This window comes from Heterodontus francisci, chromosome 44 (assembly GCF_036365525.1).
Source record: "Heterodontus francisci isolate sHetFra1 chromosome 44, sHetFra1.hap1, whole genome shotgun sequence".
Lineage (NCBI taxonomy): Eukaryota > Metazoa > Chordata > Chondrichthyes > Heterodontiformes > Heterodontidae > Heterodontus > Heterodontus francisci.
Genome location: NC_090414.1, coordinates 24,796,153 through 24,817,104, shown reverse-complemented (window position 1 = coordinate 24,817,104; position 20,952 = coordinate 24,796,153). Strand labels below are relative to the sequence as shown.

Sequence of the window (20,952 nt, the reverse complement as noted above, 5' to 3'; positions counted from 1 at the left end):
TTAGGTGGGGCCTGCAGAGGAGGGGCCTGTCGTGGAGGGGCCTGTAGTGGAGGGGCTGTGGACTGGGTTGTAATTTAGGTTCATTGTATTTTGCCTTTAATCCTCTGCTGCTTTCACTGCAGGTTATTCATGATGAAAAAGTGTTCTGGTGAGTGTCCTGAGCTGCCCTTTTATCCTCTGCTGCATTAAATAGATCACATCAGATTCAGTTTGAAAGTGTAGACAAGGTTGGGATGATTTTACAATGAAGAGGGGCAGAGGACAGGAGAATTTGAGCTGGGAGTTAACAAACTTTCATCCAGAAAAGGGCAATGATCAGCCCACACCCGAAATCTGAAGCTCATGGAATTGACACTTGAGCCACATAATCCAGGCCAAATCCCACAGTGCAGTACTGAGGGAGTGCCGCACTGTCGGAGGGTCAGTACTGAGGGAGCGCCACACTGTCGGAGGGTCAGTACTGAGGGAGTGCCGCACTGTCGGAGGGTCAGTACTGAGGGAGCGCCACACTGTCGGAGGGTCAGTACTGAGGGAGTGCCGCACTGTCGGAGGGTCAGTACTGAGGGAGCGCCACACTGTCGGAGGGTCAGTACTGAGGGAGCGCCGCACTGTCGGAGGGTCAGTACTGAGAGAGTGCCGCACTGTCGGAGGGTCAGTACTGAGGGAGCGACGCACTGTCGGAGGGTCAGTACTGAGGGAGTGCCGCACTGTCGGAGGGTCAGTACTGAGGGAGCGCCGCACTGTCGGAGGGTCAGTACTGAGGGAGCGCCGCACTGTCGGAGGGTCAGTACTGTGGGAGTGCCACACTGTCAGAGGGTCAGTACTGAGGGAGTGCCGCACTGTCAGAGGGTCAGTGCTGAGAGCGCACATCGCTAAACGCTAAACACTAAAAACAGGTGATCTGGGTCATTATCACATTGCTGTTGGTGGGATCTTGCTGTGCACAAATTAGCTGCTGCGTTTCCTCCATTACAGCAGTGACCACACTTCAGAAAGTCCCTCATTGTCTGTGAGGGGCTTTGGGACGTCCTGAGGGGGTGAAGGGAGCTGGAGAGATGGAGTGTTTATTTTTGGAGGCAGTTGGATGAATGATCTGCTGTTGACTTTGTTGTTGTGTTTTCCTGCAGGTGGGAGGGACTCCTTCTGGTTTTCATGTACATTCTCTACATCATTGTTATGAAGTAAGCAGAATAAATCTTGTATTTTCTAACATCTATTTCGTTCCGTTTCATTGTTTTAGCTGCTGTGCTCACTCTCTTCACCAGAGGGCGCAGCTCAACCACATCCACAGCGCAGAATCAGACCATTCGGCCCATCGACCGAGGTTTCTGCTCCACCGCCCCCTCTCCATCTCACCTTATCACCATATCCGTCGATTCCTTTCTCCCTCGTGCGTTTATCCAGCTTGCCCCTTAAATGCCTTGAATTCCAGGCAGCTGAAGGCACGGCCGCCAATGGTGGAGCGATGGGAATCGGGGGATGGGCAAGAGGCCGGAATTGGAGGAGGTTACAGAGATAGGGAGGGTTGTAGGGGCTGGAGGAGGTTACAGAGATAGGGAGGGTGTAGGGGCTGGAGGAGGTTACAGAGATAGGGAGGGTGTAGGGGCTGGAGGAGGTTACAGAGATAGGGAGGGTTGTAGGGGCTGGAGGAGGTTACAGAGATAGGGAGGGTTGTAGGGGCTGGAGGAGGTTACAGAGATAGGAAGGGTGTAGGGGCTGGAGGAGGTTACAGAGATAGGGAGGGTGTAGGGGCTGGAGGAGGTTACAGAGATAGGGAGGGTTGTAGGGGCTGGAGGAGGTTACAGAGATAGGGAGGGTTGCAGGGGCTGGAGGAGGTTACAGAGATAGGAAGGGTTGTAGGGGCTGGAGGAGGTTACAGAGATAGGGAGGGTTGTAGGGGCAGGAGGAGGTTACAGAGATAGGGAGGGGCGTGAGGAGGCCTTGGAGGGATTTGAACACGAGGATGAGAATTTTAAACTTGAGGTGTTGCCGGACTGGGAGCCAGTGTAGGTCAGCGAGCACAGGGGGTGAACGGACTCGGTGTGAGTTAAGACAAGGGCAACTGAGTTTTGGATGACCTCAAGTTTACGGAGAGTAGAATGTGGGAGACCAGCCAGGAGTGTGTTGGAATAGTCAAGTCTAGAAGTAACGAAGGCATGAATGAGGATTTCAGCAGCAGATGAGCTGAGACAGGGGCAGAGTCAGGCAATGTTACGGAGGTGGGAAAAGGTGGTCTTAGTGATGGCACGAATATGAGGTCGAAAGCTCATCTCGGGGTCAAATGTGTCACTAATGTTGCAAACAAACTGGTTTATCCTCAAACCATTGGCAGAGAGAGGGATAGAGTTAGTTGTTATGGAATGGCAGTTGGAGCAGGGACTGAAAACAATGGCTCCAGTCTTCCCAATATTTAGTTGGAGTAAATTTCTGCTCATCCAGTACTGGAAGTTGGATTATCAGTCTGATAATTTAGTAACAGTGGAGGAGTCGAGGGAAGTGCTGGTGAGGTAGAGCTGGGTGTCGTCAGTGTACATGTGAAAACTAACGGTGTGCTTTCGGATGATGTCACCGAGGGGCAGCACAGAGACAATAAACAGGAGAGGGCCAAGGATAGATCCTTGGGAGACAACAGAGGTAACGGTGTGGGAGCAGGAAGAGAAACAGGAGAGGGCCAAGGATAGATCCTTGGGGGACAACAGAGGTAACGGTGTGGGAGCAGGAAGAGAAACAGGAGAGGGCCAAGGATAGATCCTTGGGGGACAACAGAGGTAACGGTGTGGGAGCAGGAAGAGAAACAGGAGAGGGCCAAGGATAGATCCTTGGGGGACAACAGAGGTAACGGTGTGGGAGCAGGAAGAGAAACAGGAGAGGGCCAAGGATAGATCCTTGGGGGACAACAGAGGTAACGGTGTGGGAGCAGGAAGAGAAACAGGAGAGGGCCAAGGATAGATCCTTGGGGGACAACAGAGGTAACGATGTGGGAGCAGGAAGAGAAACAGGAGAGGGCCAAGGATAGATCCTTGGGGGACAACAGAGGTAACGGTGTGGGAGCAGGAAGAGAAACAGGAGAGGGCCAAGGATAGATCCTTGGGGGACAACAGAGGTAACGGTGTGGGAGCAGGAAGAGAAACAGGAGAGGGCCAAGGATAGATCCTTGGGGGACAACAGAGGTAACGGTGAGGGAGCAGGAAGAGAAACAGGAGAGGGCCAAGGATAGATCCTTGGGGGACAACAGAGGTAACGGTGTGGGAGCAGGAAGAGAAACAGGAGAGGGCCAAGGATAGATCCTTGGGGGACAACAGAGGTACCGGTGTGGGAGCAGGAAGAGAAACAGGAGAGGGCCAAGGATAGATCCTTGGGGGACAACAGAGGTAATGGTGAGGGAGCAGTAAGAGAAACAGGAGAGGGCCAAGGATAGATCCTTGGGGGACAACAGAGATAATGGTGAGGGAGCAGGAAGAGAAACAGGAGAGGGCCAAGGATAGATCCTTGGGGGACAACAGAGGTAACGGTGAGGGAGCAGGAAGAGAAACAGGAGAGGGCCAAGGATAGATCCTTGGGGGACAACAGAGGTAACAGTGTGGGAGCAGGAAGAGAAACAGGAGAGGGCCAAGGATAGATCCTTGGGGGACAACAGAGGTAATAGTGTGGGAGCAGGAAGAGAAACAGGAGAGGGCCAAGGATAGATCCTTGGGGGAGAACAGAGGTAACAGTGTGGGAGCAGGAAGAGAAACAGGAGAGGGTGAAGGATAGATCCTTGGGGGACAACAGAGGTAACGGTGAGGGAGCAGGAAGAGAAACAGGAGAGGGTGAAGGATAGATCCTTGGGGGACAACAGAGGTAACGGTGTGGGAGCAGGAAGAGAAACAGGAGAGGGCCAAGGATAGATCCTTGGGGGACAACAGAGGTAACGGTGTGGGAGCAGGAAGAGAAACAGGAGAGGGCCAAGGATAGATCCTTGGGGGACAACAGAGGTAACGGTGTGGGAGCAGGAAGAGAAACAGGAGAGGGCCAAGGATAGATCCTTGGGGGACAACAGAGGTAATGGTGTGGGAGCAGGAAGAGAAACAGGAGAGGGCCAAGGAGAGATCCTTGGGGGACAACAGAGGTAACGGTGAGGGAGCAGGAAGAGAGACAGGAGAGGGTGAAGGATAGATCCTTGGGGGACAACAGAGGTAATGGTGTGGGAGCAGGAAGAGAAACAGGAGAGGGTGAAGGATAGATCCTTGGGGGACAACAGAGGTAACGGTGAGGGAGCAGGAAGAGAAACAGGAGAGGGTGAAGGATAGATCCTTGGGGGACAACAGAGGTAACGGTGAGGGAGCAGGAAGAGAAACAGGAGAGGGCCAAGGATAGATCCTTGGGGGACAACAGAGGTAACGGTGTGGGAGCAGGAAGAGAAACAGGAGAGGGCCAAGGATAGATCCTTGGGGGACAACAGAGGTAACAGTGTGGGAGCAGGAAGAGAAACAGGAGAGGGTGAAGGATAGATCCTTGGGGGACAACAGAGGTACCGGTGTGGGAGCAGGAAGAGAAACAGGAGAGGGCCAAGGATAGATCCTTGGGGGACAACAGAGGTAACGGTGTGGGAGCAGGAAGAGAAACAGGAGAGGGTGAAGGATAGATCCTTGGGGGACAACAGAGGTAACAGTGTGGGAGCAGGAAGAGAAACAGGAGAGGGTGAAGGATAGATCCTTGGGGGACAACAGAGGTAACGGTGAGGGAGCAGGAAGAGAAACAGGAGAGGGCCAAGGATAGATCCTTGGGGGACAACAGAGGTAACGGTGTGGGAGCAGGAAGAGAAACAGGAGAGGGCCAAGGATAGATCCTTGGGGGACAACAGAGGTAACAGTGTGGGAGCAGGAAGAGAAACAGGAGAGGGTGAAGGATAGATCCTTGGGGGACAACAGAGGTACCGGTGTGGGAGCAGGAAGAGAAACAGGAGAGGGCCAAGGAGAGATCCTTGGGGGACAACAGAGGTAATGGTGTGGGAGCAGGAAGAGAAACAGGAGAGGGCCAAGGAGAGATCCTTGGGGGACAACAGAGGTAACGGTGAGGGAGCAGGAAGAGAAACAGGAGAGGGTGAAGGATAGATCCTTGGGGGACAACAGAGGTAATGGTGAGGGAGCAGGAAGAGAAACAGGAGAGGGTGAAGGATAGATCCTTGGGGGACAACAGAGGTACCGGTGTGGGAGCAGGAAGAGAAACAGGAGAGGGCCAAGGATAGATCCTTGGGGGACAACAGAGGTAATGGTGAGGGAGCAGGAAGAGAAACAGGAGAGGGTGAAGGATAGATCCTTGGGGGACAACAGAGGTAACGGTGTGGGAGCAGGAAGAGAAACAAGAGAGGGTGAAGGATAGATCCTTGGGGGACAACAGAGGTAACAGTGTGGGAGCAGGAAGAGAAACAGGAGAGGGCCAAGGATAGATCCTTGGGGGACAACAGAGGTAATGGTGTGGGAGCAGGGAGAGAAACAGGAGAGGGCCAAGGATAGATCCTTGGGGGACAACAGAGGTAATGGTGAGGGAGCAGGAAGAGAAACAGGAGAGGGTGAAGGATAGATCCTTGGGGGACAACAGAGGTAACGGTGTGGGAGCAGGAAGAGAAACAAGAGAGGGTGAAGGATAGATCCTTGGGGGACAACAGAGGTAACGGTGTGGGAGCAGGAAGAGAAACAGGAGAGGGTGAAGGATAGATCCTTGGGGGACAACAGAGGTAATGGTGTGGGAGCAGGAAGAGAAACAGGAGAGGGCCAAGGATAGATCCTTGGGGGACAACAGAGGTAACGGTGTGGGAGCAGGAAGAGAAACAAGAGAGGGTGAAGGATAGATCCTTGGGTGACAACAGAGGTAATGGTGAGGGAGCAGGAAGAGAAACAGGAGAGGGTGAAGGATAGATCCTTGGGGGACAACAGAGGTAACGGTGAGGGAGCAGGAAGAGAAACAGGAGAGGGCCAAGGATAGATCCTTGGGGGACAACAGAGGTAACGGTGAGGGAGCAGGACGAGAAACAGGAGAGGGCCAAGGATAGATCCTTGGGGGACAACAGAGGTAACGGTGAGGGAGCAGGAAGAGAAACAGGAGAGGGCCGAGGATAGATCCTTGGGGGACAACAGAGGTAACAGTGTGGGAGCAGGAAGAGAAACAGGAGAGGGCCAAGGATAGATCCTTGGGAGACAACAGAGGTAACGGTGTGGGAGCAGGAAGAGAAACAGGAGAGGGCCGAGGATAGATCCTTGGGGGACAACAGAGGTAACAGTGTGGGAGCAGGAAGAGAAACAGGAGAGGGCCAAGGATAGATCCTTGGGGGACAACAGAGGTAACAGTGTGGGAGCAGGAAGAGAAACAGGAGAGGACCAAGGATAGATCCTTGGGGGACAACAGAGGTAACGGTGTGGGAGCAGGAAGAGAAACAGGAGAGGGCCAAGGATAGATCCTTGGGGGACAACAGAGGTAATGGTGTGGGAGCAGGAAGAGAAACAGGAGAGGGCCAAGGATAGATCCTTGGGGGACAACAGAGGTAACGGTGTGGGAGCAGGAAGAGAAACAGGAGAGGGCCAAGGATAGATCCTTGGGGGACAACAGAGGTAACAGTGTGGGAGCAGGAAGAGAAACAGGAGAGGACCAAGGATAGATCCTTGGGGGACAACAGAGGTAACGGTGTGGGAGCAGGAAGAGAAACAGGAGAGGGCCAAGGATAGATCCTTGGGGGACAACAGAGGTAATGGTGTGGGAGCAGGAAGAGAAACAGGAGAGGGCCAAGGATAGATCCTTGGGGGACAACAGAGGTAACGGTGTGGGAGCAGGAAGAGAAACAGGAGAGGGCCAAGGAGAGATCCTTGGGGGACAACAGAGGTAACGGTGAGGGAGCAGGAAGAGAAACAGGAGAGGGCCAAGGATAGATCCTTGGGGGACAACAGAGGTAACGGTGTGGGAGCAGGAAGAGAAACAGGAGAGGGCCAAGGAGAGATCCTTGGGGGACAACAGAGGTAACAGTGTGGGAGCAGGAAGAGAAACAGGAGAGGGTGAAGGATAGATCCTTGGGGGACAACAGAGGTAACAGTGTGGGAGCAGGAAGAGAAACAGGAGAGGGCCAAGGAGAGATCCTTGGGGGACAACAGAGGTAACAGAGTGGGAGCAGGAAGAGAAACAGGAGAGGGCCAAGGATAGATCCTTGGGGGACAACAGAGGTAACGGTGTGGGAGCAGGAAGAGAAACAGGAGAGGGCCAAGGAGAGATCCTTGGGGGACAACAGAGGTAACAGAGTGGGAGCAGGAAGAGAAACAGGAGAGGGCCAAGGATAGATCCTTGGGGGACAACAGAGGTACCGGTGTGGGAGCAGGAAGAGAAACAGGAGAGGGCCAAGGATAGATCCTTGGGGGACAACAGAGGTAACAGTGTGGGAGCAGGAAGAGAAGCCAATGCAAGTGATTTTCTGGCTACATTTAGATAGATAAGAATGGAACCAGGTGAGATCAGTCCCACCCAGCTGGATGACAGTGGAGAGGTGTTGGAGGATGATGGTCTGGTCAACTGTGTCAAAGACTGCAGACAGGTCGAGAGGGATGAGGAGGGAAAGTTCGTTACAGTCACATGGGATGTCATTGGTGACTTGGAGGAGAGCAGTTTGTGAAGATGTCAGGTTTCCAGTAGAGAGGGACAACACCTGAAGAGAGAACCATTAACAATATTGACTACGTGGGACGAGGAATGATCAGCAGTTTAGCGGGAATGGGATCAAGGGTGCGGGAGGTATGGGTCTCAGGGTCAAGGTGAGCTAACTGTTCCTTTACCACAATACATCTTAATCCTCAGATACAATACAAAAATACGCAGTTACTTTGAGGGTCTACGTTGTAACGGTCCAAGAAGACCAGACACTGAGGTCTCAAGTGCACAGCAAGAGGCAGAAAATGAACAGAAATATTCAGCTACCGTGGTAATACTGCAAACAGGTAATAAATATATAGATAATCAAGGCCGCACTGCGTGCGAGAGGCTCATCCTCATACTGAAGGGAAAGAATCAGTTTCAAAAGCAGACAGCACAGTGCAGAGGGAGCTTTACTCTGCATCTAACTCCGTTTTTTTTTAACGTGGCCTTTTTACCCCAGGCCCCTTTTATATTTTTCACGTCGAGGGGGCCTTTATTCCTCAGGCCCCCTTTATATACACACTTATATTTTTAAAATAACTTTATTAAAACCAGATAAATAAACAAAAAAACTCAAATTAAAATGCCATTCTCGGCGTCGACGATGCACTCCAGTCCCTGCGGTGCCCACCGGTCGTGGAAGGCCTCAAGCGTACCGGCGGACACCGCATGCTCCTTTTCCAGGGACACCCGGGTGCGAACGTAACCGCGGAAGAGGGGCAGGCAATCGGGGAGGACGGAACCCCCGACGGCCCGCAACCTGGACCTGTGAATTTCCACCTTGGCCAGGCCCAGGAGCAGACCGACGAGGAGATCCTCCTCCCGGCCCACGCCCCTCCACACCGGGTGCCCAAAGATCAGGAGCGTGGGACTGAAGTGCAGCCAGAATTTGAGGAGCAGCCCCTTCAGATACTCAAATAGGGGCTGCAACCTCGCACACTCCGTATAAATGTGGAACACGGACTCGTCCAGGCCGCAGAAAGTACAGCTGGCCTGGGAGTCCGTGAACCTACTTAAAAGCCTATTGCACGGGACTGCTCTGTGCAGCACCCTCCACCCCAGGTCGCCGATGTAAAGGGGGAAGACTCCCGCGTAGAGAGACCTCCATCGGGGTTTCCCCTCGCCGCCAGATGGCAACGCGGACCGCCAGGGCGTGTCCGGCCGGCTGACGAGGGCGGGGAAGTGGAGAGTGTGCAGGAGCAGCCCGTACAGGAAACCCCTCCGCGCCGATTGGAATGGCACGGAGGGCATTTCCGAGAGGCGGCTCGGGTTGTGCGGGACCGGCTCCCGAGGAGGGTTTCGGGGCCTGGGTCCGATGAGCAGTTCCGGCCGAGCGGGTGTCAGCTCGGCCGGGATCGCTCCGCACTCCCGAGCCCCCTCGCCACCCGCAGTGAGGGGCGTCCCGGGGGTTTCGGCTACTCCTCCGCCCGCCGGACCGTCCCCGGAGTCGGCCGCCCGGACAGCCGAGGCGCTCTCCTCCGCCGGCGGGGGAGCGCCCTGACTGGAGGCGACCATGTTCCAGACTCGGAAAAGATCCCGGTAAAAGACAGGCAACTCCCTCAGAGAGGCGCGGCTAACGGACTCCACCGGGAGCTGCGTGTCGTCTTGAAGGCAGTGACACTGGCGGAAAAAATACGTCGCCAGCGCACACCATCTGGGAGGACGCTCGACGTACAGGTATCTCTGCAGGGTCCTGGGAGTGTTTGATGAGGACAGTGTAGAGGGAGCTTTACTCTGTATCTAACCCCCGTACTGTACCTGTCCTGGGAGTGTTTGATGGGGACAGTGTAGAGGGAGCTTTACTCTGTATCTAACCCCCGTACTGTACCTGTCCTGGGTGTGTTTGATGGGGACAGTGTAGAGGGAGCTTTACTCTGTATCTAACCCCCGTACTGTACCTGTCCTGGGAGTGTTTGATGGGGACAGTGTAGAGGGAGCTTTACTCTGTATCTAACCCCTGTACTGTACCTGTCCTGGGAGTGTTTGATGGGGACAGTGTAGAGGGAGCTTTACTCTGTATCTAACCCCCGTACTGTACCTGTCCTGGGAGTGTTTGATGGGGGACAGTGTAGAGGGAGCTTTACTCTGTATCTAACCCCCGTACTGTACCTGTCCTGGGAGTGTTAGATGGTGGACAGTGTAGAGGGAGCAGCCCCTATCTCTGTAATCTAATTTCTCGCTGTTTTTGCTGGCTGATTTCTCTGCTGATGTTGGCTGTTTGCTCTTCCTGATGACAGAGCACGGACTGGAGAACACCTCCGTGGTGATGGTCGATGAGCTCTTCTCCACGTCTCCTCACAAACTGAGCTTCCCCGAGGCCAGCCTGCGAATCATGATCACAAGACACTTTGGGCCCAGAACCAGGCTCAGTATGGCCAGTCGCATTCTCATCAATGAGGTAGGGACACCTGTGTCTGCAGCACTCGGCTGCCCAGTATACTGAGCAGGAAAAGCCCAGGCTCCATTCCCGGCCTAGTGCTGAGTTCGCCCGTCTGGCCTCCTTGAGTCAAGTGGGCGGAGAAGCGGAATGCAGGGAATTTTGAGGAGGGTTAACCAGCCAGTGTTGCTGCTCCTGATCGCTATCCAATGATTTTCCCATGTGTATTGGGAATGGATGGGATTGGGTTTGCGATGCCTCCACAGTTAAATAGCCCGGTCTGGCTGGGCTGGCGGTTGAAACGGAGTGAGGTTTTGGATGCAGCTCCAGCCCACACTCCCCAGCGAGGGCCTGAGTTGGGTAGCAGGAGGGCGGACTGAATGCTGACTTGTGTTTCTCCTCCCCAGAGGCAGCGTCTGATCCGTAGTCGGGAAGGGAATGTGGACCCCCAGGTTTCCATCAGGATCCCTGAGAAGCGAGCGGTGGAGAATGGAACCAGCGAGAGTGCCGAGGTGGGGAGGAGTCGAGGGGGGGACGCAACGGAGGGCGAAGAAACAGCCACAGGAAACATGGGGGAGGCTGAGGACATGGACAGGAATGAGAGGGTGGAACGAGAGAGTGATGGCCCCTTCAACCCCTTTAAATTACCAGGTAACGGGGGTCAGGGGTCACAAAGAGGGGGAACTGAGGGAGTGCCGCACTGTCGGAGGGTTAGCACTGAGGGAGTGCCGCACTGTCGGAGGGTCAGTACTGTGGGAGCGCCGCACTGTCGGAGGGTCAGTACTGAGGGAGTGCCGCACTGTCGGAGGGTCAGTACTGAGGGAGTGCTGCACTGTCGGAGGGTCAGTACTGTGGGAGTGCTGCACTGTCGGAGGGTCAGTACTGTGGGAGCGCCGCACTGTCGGAGGGTCAGTACTGAGGAAGTGCCGCACTGTCGGAGGGTCAGTACTGAGGGAGCGCCGCACTGTCGGAGGGTCAGTACTGAGGGAGTGCCGCAGTGTCGGAGGGTCAGTACTGTGGGAGCGCCGCACTGTCAGAGGGTCAGTACTGAGGGAGTGCCAAACTGTCGGAGGGTCACTACTGAGGGAGCGCCGCAGTGTCGGAGGGTCAGTACTGAGGGTGTGCCGCAGTGTCGGAGGGTCAGTACTGAGGGAGTGCCGCACTGTCAGAGGGTCAGTACTGAGAGAGTGCCGCACTGTCAGAGGGTCAGTACTGTGGGAGCGCCGCACTGTCGGAGGGTCAGTACTGAGGGAGTGCCGCAGTGTCGGAGGGTCAGTACTGTGGGAGCGCCGCACTGTCAGAGGGTCAGTACTGAGGGAGACACACTGTCGGAGGGTCAGTACTGAGGGAGTGCCGCAGTGTCGGAGGGTCAGTACTGAGGGAGTGCCGCACTGTCGGAGGGTCAGTACTGAGGGAGTGCCGCACTGTCGGAGGGTCAGTACTGAGGGAGTGCCACACTGTCAGAGGGTCAGTACTGAGGGAGTGCCGCACTGTCAGAGGGTCAGTACTGAGGGAGTGCCGCACTGTCGGAGGGTCAGTACTGAGGGAGTGCCGCTCTGTCGGAGGGTCAGTACTGAGGGAGACACACTGTCGGAGGGTCAGTACTGAGGGAGTGCCGCAGTGTCGGAGGGTCAGTACTGAGGGAGTGCCGCACTGTCGGAGGGTCAGTACTGAGGGAGTGCCGCACTGTCGGAGGGTCAGTACTGAGGGAGTGCCACACTGTCAGAGGGTCAGTACTGAGGGAGTGCCGCACTGTCAGAGGGTCAGTACTGAGGGAGTGCCGCACTGTCGGAGGGTCAGTACTGAGGGAGTGCCGCTCTGTCGGAGGGTCAGTACTGAGGGAGTGCCGCACTGTCGGAGGGTCAGTACTGAGGGAGTGCCGCACTGTCGGAGGGTCAGTACTGAGGGAGTGCCGCACTGTCGGAGGGTCAGTACTGAGGGAGTGCCGCACTGTCGGAGGGTCAGTACTGAGGGAGTGCCGCACTGTCGGAGGGTCAGTACTGAGGGAGTGCCGCACTGTCGGAGGGTCAGTCCTGAGGGAGTGCCGTACTGTGGGAGGGTCAGTACTGAGGGAGTGCCGCACTGTGGGAGGGTCAGTACTGAGGGAGTGCCGCACTGTCGGAGGGTCAGTACTGAGGGAGTGCCGCACTGTCGGAGGGTCAGTACTGAGGGAGTGCCGCACTGTCGGAGGGTCAGTACTGAGGGAGTGCCGCACTGTCGGAGGGTCAGTACTGAGGGAGTGCCGCACTGTCGGAGGGTCAGTACTGAGGGTCTGCTGCACTGTCGGAGGGTCAGTACTGAGGGAGTGCCACACTGTCGGAGGGTCAGTACTGAGGGAGTGCCGCACTGTCGGAGGGTCGGGACTGAGGGAGTGCTGCACTGTCGGAGGGTCTGTCAGTCTGATATCCCACTCCCCCATTTCACCATATTTGAAGTTGTGTTTGCTGTGCCCCCTGATCGAGCCCAGTGTCCTGCTGACTGGGTTCTTTCCTTGTCTGCTCACTGCTGCCTCTCTCTTCTCTCTGATCTGCAGACAGAAGGTGTGATGTGATTAAATGGCTGGTTTCGTGGCCGCTGGGCTTCCTGCTCTGCTACACAGTTCCCAACTGCAGTGAGCCGCGCTGGGAGAAATGGTTTATGGCCACGTTCCTCTGCTCCACCCTCTGGATCGGCCTCTTCTCCTATATTATGGTCTGGATGGTAAGATTGGCAAACTGTTTCAAGCTGTCTGCTGAAGTGTGAATCTGTGAAGGGGGAGAATGACAGAGTTTATAAAGAGGGAGTGGAGAGTGTCAGGGGTGAAGAGGATGTGGGGTGGGGCAGACTCCAGTTCACTGACCATTCCAGCATTAGAATCAATGTCTCACAACGGGAATCACAATTTGGTATAAATTTTTAAAACCTCTTTTTCCCAAATTCCTCATGAAGGAAATATATTACTCAATGTGGTAGAGTCGCATACAGAGACAGTGTAGAGGGTGATTTACTCTGTATCTAACCCCCGTACTGTACCTGTCCTGGGAGTGTTTGATGGGGACAGTGTAGAGGGAGCTTTACTCTGTATCTAACCCCCGTACTGTACCTGTCCTGGGAGTGTTTGATGGGGACAGTGTAGAGGGAGCTTTACTCTGTATCTAACCCCCGTACTGTACCTGTCCTGGGAGTGTTTGATGGGGACAGTGTAGAGGGAGCTTTACTCTGTATCTAACCCCCGTACTGTACCTGTCCTGGGAGTGTTTGATGGGGACAGTGTAGAGGGAGTTTTACTCTGTATCTAACCCCCGTACTGTACCTGTCCTGGGAGTGTTTGATGGGGACAGTGTAGAGGGAGCTTTACTCTGTATCTAACCCCGTACTGTACCTGTCCTGGGAGTGTTTGATGGGGACAGTGTAGAGGGAGTTTTACTCTGTATCTAACCCCCATACTGTACCTGTCCTGGGAGTGTTTGATGGGGACAGTGTAGAGGGAGTTTTACTCTGTATCTAACCCCCGTACTGTGCCTGTCCTGGGAGTGTTTGATGGGGGACAGTGTAGAGGGAGCTTTACTCTGTATCTAACCCCCGTGCTGTACCTGTCCTGGGAGTGTTTGATGGGGACAGTGTAGAGGGAGCTTTACTCTGTATCTAACCCCCGTACTGTACCTGTCCTGGGAGTGTTTGATGGGGACAGTGTAGAGGGAGCTTTACTCTGTATCTAACCCCCGTACTGTACCTGTCCTGGGAGTGTTTGATGGGGGACAGTGTAGAGGGAGCTTTACTCTGTATCTAACCCCCATACTGTACCTGTCCTGGAAGTGTTTGATGGGGACAGTGTAGAGGGAGCTTTACTCTGTATCTAACCCCCGTACTGTACCTGTCCTGGGAGTGTTTGATGGGGACAGTGTAGAGGGAGCTTTACTCTGTATCTAACCCCCGTACTGTACCTGTCCTGGGGAGTGTTTGATGAGGACAGTGTAGAGGGAGCTTTACTCTGTATCTAACCCCCGTACTGTACCTGTCCTGGGAGTGTTTGATGGGGACAGTGTAGAGGGAGCTTTACTCTGTATCTAACCCCCGTACTGTACCTGTCCTGGGAGTGTTTTAATATCTGGTGCATTCGTTGCCATTTCCTAGGTAACAATAATTGGATATTCCCTGGAAATTCCTGATGTTATTATGGGAATTACATTCCTGGCGGCTGGCACCAGTGTTCCCGACTGCATGGCGAGTCTGATTGTGGCCAGACAGGGTGAGTAGTGTGGGGTCAGAAGGTGAATTCCCAGGGGAAAGGTCTTGTGTCCCAATACAATCTCCCACCAAGGTTGGGTATGTAACTGAGCCCAGGCTTGCTGTGGAAGTCCATTAGTTGTTCCCGTTGTGTTCTCCATCACTGACACTGCCTATTTCCACCTCCGTAATATCGCCCAGCTCCGCCCCTGACTCAGCTCATCAGCTGCTGAAACCCTCATTCGTGCCTGCGTTCCCTCCAGACTCGACTATCCCACAAGCACTCCTGGCCGGTCTTCCACATTCTACGCTCCGTAAACTTCAACCCATCCCAAACTCCTCTGCCCCCTAACTCACTCCGAGTCCCGTTCACCCGTCACCCCCTGTGCTCGCTGACCTACACTGGCTCCCGGTCCGTCAACACCTCGATTTTAAAATTCTCATCCTCGAGTTCAAATCCCTCCATGACCTCCTCAACCCCCCTCCCTATCTCTGTAGCCGCCTCCAGCCCCTACAACCGTCCCTATCTCTGTAACCTCCTCCAGCCCCTACAACCCTCCCTATCTCTGTAACCTCCTCCAGCCCCGACAACCCTCCCTATCTCTGTAACCTCCTCCAGCCCCAACAACCCTCCCTATCTCTGTAACCTCCTCCAGCCCCTACAACCGTCCCTATCTCTGTAACCTCCTCCAGCCCCTACAACCCTCCCTATCTCTGGAACCTCCTCCAGTCCCTACAACCCTCCCTATCTCTGTAACCTCCTCCAGCCCCTACAACCCTCCCTATCTCTGTAACCACCTCCAGCTCCGACAACCCTCCCTATCCCTGTAACCTCCTCCAGCCCCGACAACCCTCCGAGATCTCTGTGCTCCTCCAATTCCGGCCTCTTGTCCATCCCCCGATTCCCATCGCTCCACCATTGGCGGCCGTGCCTTCAGCTGCCTGGGGCCCTAAGCTCTGGAATTCCCTCCCTAAACCTCTCCGCCTCTCACTCTCCTCCTTTAAGACGCTCCTTAAAAACCGACCTCTTTGACCGAGCTTTTGATCGCCTGTCCCTAATATCTCCTTATGTGGCTCGGGGTCAAATTCTGTCTGATTTACGCTCCTGTGAAGCACCTTGGGGATGTTTTACAACGTTAAAGGCACTAGATAAATGCAAGTTGTTGGTTTTGTCCTGGCAGAGAATGAAATAGTGAAGGGAATGGGTCAAAAAGCCTCGACGTAAAGCCAGTGAGGATTCTGGGAGCAGAATGGGGAGTTAGGAATCCAGACGGGCAAGAGAGAAAAATCCAATCTGTCATTCTTTATCGGGGTCAGTTTGATACGTTTCTGATGTGGAGAGGTTGCTGGGAGGTGGGTGGGGTGGGGGCCTATCCAGTGATAGAATTCTCCTGCCCAGGAGTGTGAGAGAGGGGTTAGAGGGATCTCCCCAGATGCAGGACTGGGAGAGAGGGTTTAGAGGGATCTCCCCAGATACAGGAGTGTGAGAGAGGGGTTAGAGGGATCTCCCCAGATACAGGAGTGTGAGAGAGGGGGTTAGAGGGATCTCCCCAAATACAGGAGTGTGAGAGAGGGGGTTAGAGGGATCTCCCCAAATACAGGAGTGTGAGAGAGGGGTTAGAGGGATCTCCCCAGATACAGGACTGTGAGAGAGGGGTTAGAGGGATCTCCCCAGATACAGGAGTGTGAGAGAGGGGTTAGAGGGATCTCCCCAGATACAGGAGTGTGAGAGAGGGGTTAGAGGGATCTCCCCAGATACAGGACTTTGAGAGAGGGGGTTAGAGGGATCTCCCCAGATACAGGAGTGTGAGAGAGGGGTTAGAGGGATCTCCCCAGATACAGGACTGTGAGAGAGGGGGTTAGAGGGATCTCCCCAGATACAGGAGTGTGAGAGAGGGGTTAGAGGGATCTCCCCCGATACAGGAATGTGAGAGAGGGGTTAGAGGGATCTCCCCCGATACAGGAGTGTGAGAGAGGGGTTAGAGGGATCTCCCCAGATACAGGACTGTGAGAGAGGGGGTTAGAGGGATCTCCCCAGATACAGGAATGTGAGAGAGGGGTTAGAGGGATCTCCCCAGATACAGGACTTTGAGAGAGGGGGTTAGAGGGATCTCCCCAGATACAGGAGTGTGAGAGAGGGGTTAGAGGGATCTCCCCAGATACAGGACTGTGAGAGAGGGGGTTAGAGGGATCTCCCCCGATACAGGAGTGTGAGAGAGGGGTTAGAGGGACCTCCCCAGATACAGGAGTGTGAGAGAGGAGGTTAGAGGGACCACCCTAGATACAGGAGTGTGAGAGAGGGGTTAGAGGGACCTCCCAGATACAGGAGTGTGAGAGAGGGGGTTAGAGGGATCTCCCCAGATACAGGACTGTGAGAGAGGGGGTTAGAGGGACCTCCCAGATACAGGAGTGTGAGAGAGGGGTTAGAGGGATCTCCCCAGATACAGGACTGTGAGAGAGGGGGTTAGAGGGATCTCCCCCGATACAGGAGTGTGAGAGAGGGGTTAGAGGGACCTCCCCAGATACAGGAGTGTGAGAGAGGAGGTTAGAGGGATCTCCCCAGATACAGGAGTGTGAGAGAGGGGTTAGAGGGACCTCCCAGATACAGGAGTGTGAGAGAGGAGGTTAGAGGGACCTCCCCAGATACAGGAGTGTGAGAGAGGGGTTAGAGGGACCTCCCAGATACAGGAGTGTGAGAGAGGAGGTTAGAGGGACCTCCCCAGATACAGGAGTGTGAGAGAGGAGGTTAGAGGGACCTCCCCAGATACAGGAGTGTGAGAGAGGGGTTAGAGGGACCTCCCAGATACAGGAGTGTGAGAGAGGAGGTTAGAGGGACCTCCCCAGATACAGGAGTGTGAGAGAGGGGTTAGAGGGACCTCCCAGATACAGGAGTGTGAGAGAGGAGGTTAGAGGGACCTCTCTAGATACAGGAGTGTGAGAGAGGAGGTTAGAGGGACCTCCCCAGATACAGGAGTGTGAGAGAGGGGTTAGAGGGATCTCCCCAGATACAGGAGTGTGAGAGAGGAGGTTAGAGGGACCTCCCCAGATACAGGAGTGTGAGAGAGGAGGTTAGAGGGACCTCCCCAGATACAGGAGTGTGAGAGAGGGGTTAGAGGGACCTCCCCAGATACAGGAGTGTGAGAGAGGGGTTAGAGGGACCTCCCAGATACAGGAGTGTGAGAGAGGGGTTAGAGGGACCTCCCAGATACAGGAGTGTGAGCGAGGGGTTAGAGGGATCTCCCCCGATACAGGACTGTGAGAGAGGGGGTTAGAGGGACCTCCCAGATACAGGAGTGTGAGAGAGGGGTTAGAGGGACCTCCCCAGATACAGGAGTGTGAGAGAGGGGGTTAGAGGGATCTCCCCAGATACAGGAGTGTGAGAGAGGGGGTTAGAGGGATCTCCCCAGATACAGGAGTGTGAGAGAGGGGTTAGAGGGACCTCCCAGATACAGGAGTGTGAGAGAGGAGGTTAGAGGGACCTCCCCAGATACAGAAGTGTGAGAGAGGGGTTAGAGGGACCTCCCCAGATACAGGAGTGTGAGAGAGGGGTTAGAGGGATCTCCCCAGATACAGGACTGTGAGAGAGGGGTTAGAGGGACCTCCCAGATACAGGAGTGTGAGAGAGGGGTTAGAGGGACCTCCCAGATACAGGAGTGTGAGGGAGGGGTTAGAGGGACCTCCCAGATACAGGAGTGTGAGAGAGGGGTTAGAGGGACCTCCCCAGATACAGGAGTGTGAGAGAGGAGGTTAGAGGGACCTCCCAGATACAGGAGTGTGAGAGAGGGGTTAGAGGGATCTCCCCAGATACAGGAGTGTGAGGGAGGGGTTAGAGGGACCTCCCCAGATACAGGAGTGTGAGAGAGGGGTTAGAGGGACCTCCCCAGATACAGGAGTGTGAGAGAGGGGTTAGAGGGACCTCCCCAGATACAGAAGTGTGAGAGAGGGGTTAGAGGGACCTCCCCAGATACAGGAGTGTGAGAGAGGGGCTAGAGGCATCTCCCCAGTTACAGGAGCAGGATTCAGTCCTTGAAGAGAACAGGTCTGTGTGTGTCCGCAGGTCACAGGCCTTGCAGTGTTCAATAACCAAGCTTGTGCACACTGGACTAACCCAGTCGAATGTCTGCTGCTGTTCAGGTATGGGAGACATGGCTGTGTCCAATTCCATCGGGAGTAATGTGTTTGATATTCTGTTGGGACTCGGAGCTCCCTGGATGCTGAGGACACTGGTTCTGAACTATGGATCCATGGTGAGTATTGGAAAAGCTTTGAGCACCTTGTTAGAATCAGAGAATCCTCCAGTACCGGAGGAGGCCATTCGTCCCATCGTCCCTGTGCTGGCTCTTTGAAAGATCTCTCCAACCAGTCCCACTCCCCCCCTGCTCTTTCCCCCACAGCTCTGTAAATTTCTCCTTTTCAACTATTTATCCAATTCCCCTTTTGAAAGTTACTATTGAATCTGCTTCCACCGCCCTTTCAGGCAGCGCGTTCCAGATCACAACAACTCACTGTGTAAAAAAAATTCTCCTCATCTCCCCCTCTGGTTCTTTTACCAATTCTCTTCAATCTGTGTCTCTCTGGTTACCGACCCTCCTGCCACTGGAAACAGTTTCTCCTTATTTACTCCATCAAAACCCTTCCTGATTTTGAACGTCTCGATTAAATCTCCCCTTAACCTTCTCTGCTCTAAGGAGAACAATCCCAGCTTCTCCCAGTCTCTCCACATTAACTGAAGTCCCTCATCCCTGGGACCATTCCAGTAAATATCCTCCGCACCCTCGCCAAGGCCTTGACATCCTTCTGAAAGTGCGGGGTCCGGAATTGGACACAATTCTCCAGCTGGGGGAGAACCCAGTGATTTATAAAGGTTTAACATAACTTCCTTCTTTTTGTACTCTGTGCCTCTATTTATAAAGCCCAGGATCCCTGGTGTTTTTTAACAGTCTTCTCAACCTGTCCCTGATTAGATGGGACTCCCTGGATGGGTCAGTAGGGAAAGGCATTGTGCCACGTGGTCCTGGACTTTAGGGAGGGGACGGGAGTTAGTCCCTCAGGCCTGATCCTTTATCCTGGTGTGAAGTGGAACTCAGCTGACTGGCTGGGTGATAGTGAATGGGCAGGGCTCTCATTAAGTTCCCTGGCTGGAACGTGTTCACATTGAGTTCCCAGGGCAGCTTGTTGGCTCTATCGAACGTTGGTAAGAGTCCCAGAAGAAAGGGGGCATCGTTGCAAAACCAGGATGGTGGTCACCTTCCACCACCACCCCCACCTCCCCACCCCCTGGATTTTGCCCCCTTCTCTCTGGCTGATTTGCCATGCAGTGTGACCTTGCTCCTGATGAGCTCAGTGTGGGTACACACTCAGGAGGGGGCATCACCCCCTCAGGAACCCCTCCAAAGCCCCTCACAGCCAATCAGCTGCTTTTTTTTGGGAAGTTTAGTTGCTGTTGTAATGTAGAAAACGCAGCAGCCAATTTGTGCACAGCAAGATCCCACAAACAGCAATGTGATAATGACCCAGATCATCTGTTTTTAGTGATGTTGGTTGAGGGATAAATATTGTCCCCAGGACACCGGGGAGAACTCCCCTGCTCTTCTTCCAATAGTGGCCGCGGGATCTTTTACACCCACCCGAGAGAGCAGACGGGGACCTCGGTTTAATGTCTCATCTGAAAGACGGCACCTCCGACAGTGCAGCACTCCCTCAGTACTGACCCTCCGACAGTGCGGCACTCCCCCAGTACTGACCCTCCGACAGTGCGGCACTCCCTCAGTACTGACCCTCCGACAGTGCGGCACTCCCTCAGGACTGACCCTCCGACAGTGCGGCACTCCCTCAGTACTGACCCTCCGACAGTGCGGCGCTCCCTCAGTACTGACCCTCCGACAGTGCGGCACTCCCTCAGTACTGACCCTCCAACAGTGCGGCACTCCCTCAGTACTGACCCTCCGACAGTGCGGCGCTCCCTCAGTACTGACCCTCCGACAGTGCGGCGCTCCCTCAGTACTGACCCTCCGACAGTGCGGCACTCCCTCGGTACTGACCCTCCGACAGTGCGGCACTCACTCAGTACTGACCCTCCGACAGTGTGGCACTCCCTCCGCCGTCCCAGTTGTTTTCTCTGACATGATGTCTCAATGAAACGAATATCTCTTGGTGGACGGAGTGGGTTCAGAGGGTGGGAGCTGTTTGACCTCACACTCTGTCTCTGTTATCCTTCTTCTGTCTTGCTTGCAGGTCTCGATAAACAGCAAAGGGATTATCTATTCTGTCATCCTGCTTCTGGCCTCAGTCTCCCTCATGGTGAGTATTGATGGTCTGACCCTCAGTGTGTGTGAGTGGGGGGTTGGCCCTCGGTGGAGGTGGTGAGGGGGCGGGGGCTGCCGAGCCTCTGTAAAGGGGTGAGGGGTGATGCCTGAGCACAGCCACTGGCCTGAGTAAGACCCAACTCTCCGGCCACTGCCTTTGGGATCCATGTTGGCCCCACACTCTCTCTCAGTCCAGCAGGAGCAGTTAGCGTTGGTGCCATCTCTGTGACACTGCTCCCCATCTGCCCTCCTCCCCTCCCCTCCTCCCCCTCCGCTACCCTCACATGGAGCCAACCACCCTCGAAATTCACCCCATCACTGTGACCGCCAGCCAGTATTAACCATCAGCGTGTCGTTACGGTAACCTCAGTCTGAGTCGAACTGGAAAGGATGCTTATAAATATAAAGTCA

At 54.6% G+C, this 20,952-nt stretch overlaps 1 protein-coding gene across 1 annotated transcript in view; it reads left to right on the top strand.

Annotated features, from left to right (window-relative positions):
* LOC137356008 (sodium/potassium/calcium exchanger 3-like) overlaps positions 1–20,952 on the top strand; it is a 61,919-nt gene that overhangs the window by 39,182 nt on the left and 1,785 nt on the right. The window contains exons 7-15 of the mRNA XM_068021709.1: positions 123–148; positions 1,128–1,181; positions 7,816–7,955; positions 9,891–10,051; positions 10,438–10,681; positions 12,564–12,730; positions 14,144–14,258; positions 18,371–18,483; positions 20,471–20,536. Of these exons, the coding sequence (XP_067877810.1) occupies positions 123–148; positions 1,128–1,181; positions 7,816–7,955; positions 9,891–10,051; positions 10,438–10,681; positions 12,564–12,730; positions 14,144–14,258; positions 18,371–18,483; positions 20,471–20,536 (1,086 nt within the window). The remainder of the gene's footprint in view (positions 1–122; positions 149–1,127; positions 1,182–7,815; positions 7,956–9,890; positions 10,052–10,437; positions 10,682–12,563; positions 12,731–14,143; positions 14,259–18,370; positions 18,484–20,470; positions 20,537–20,952) is intronic.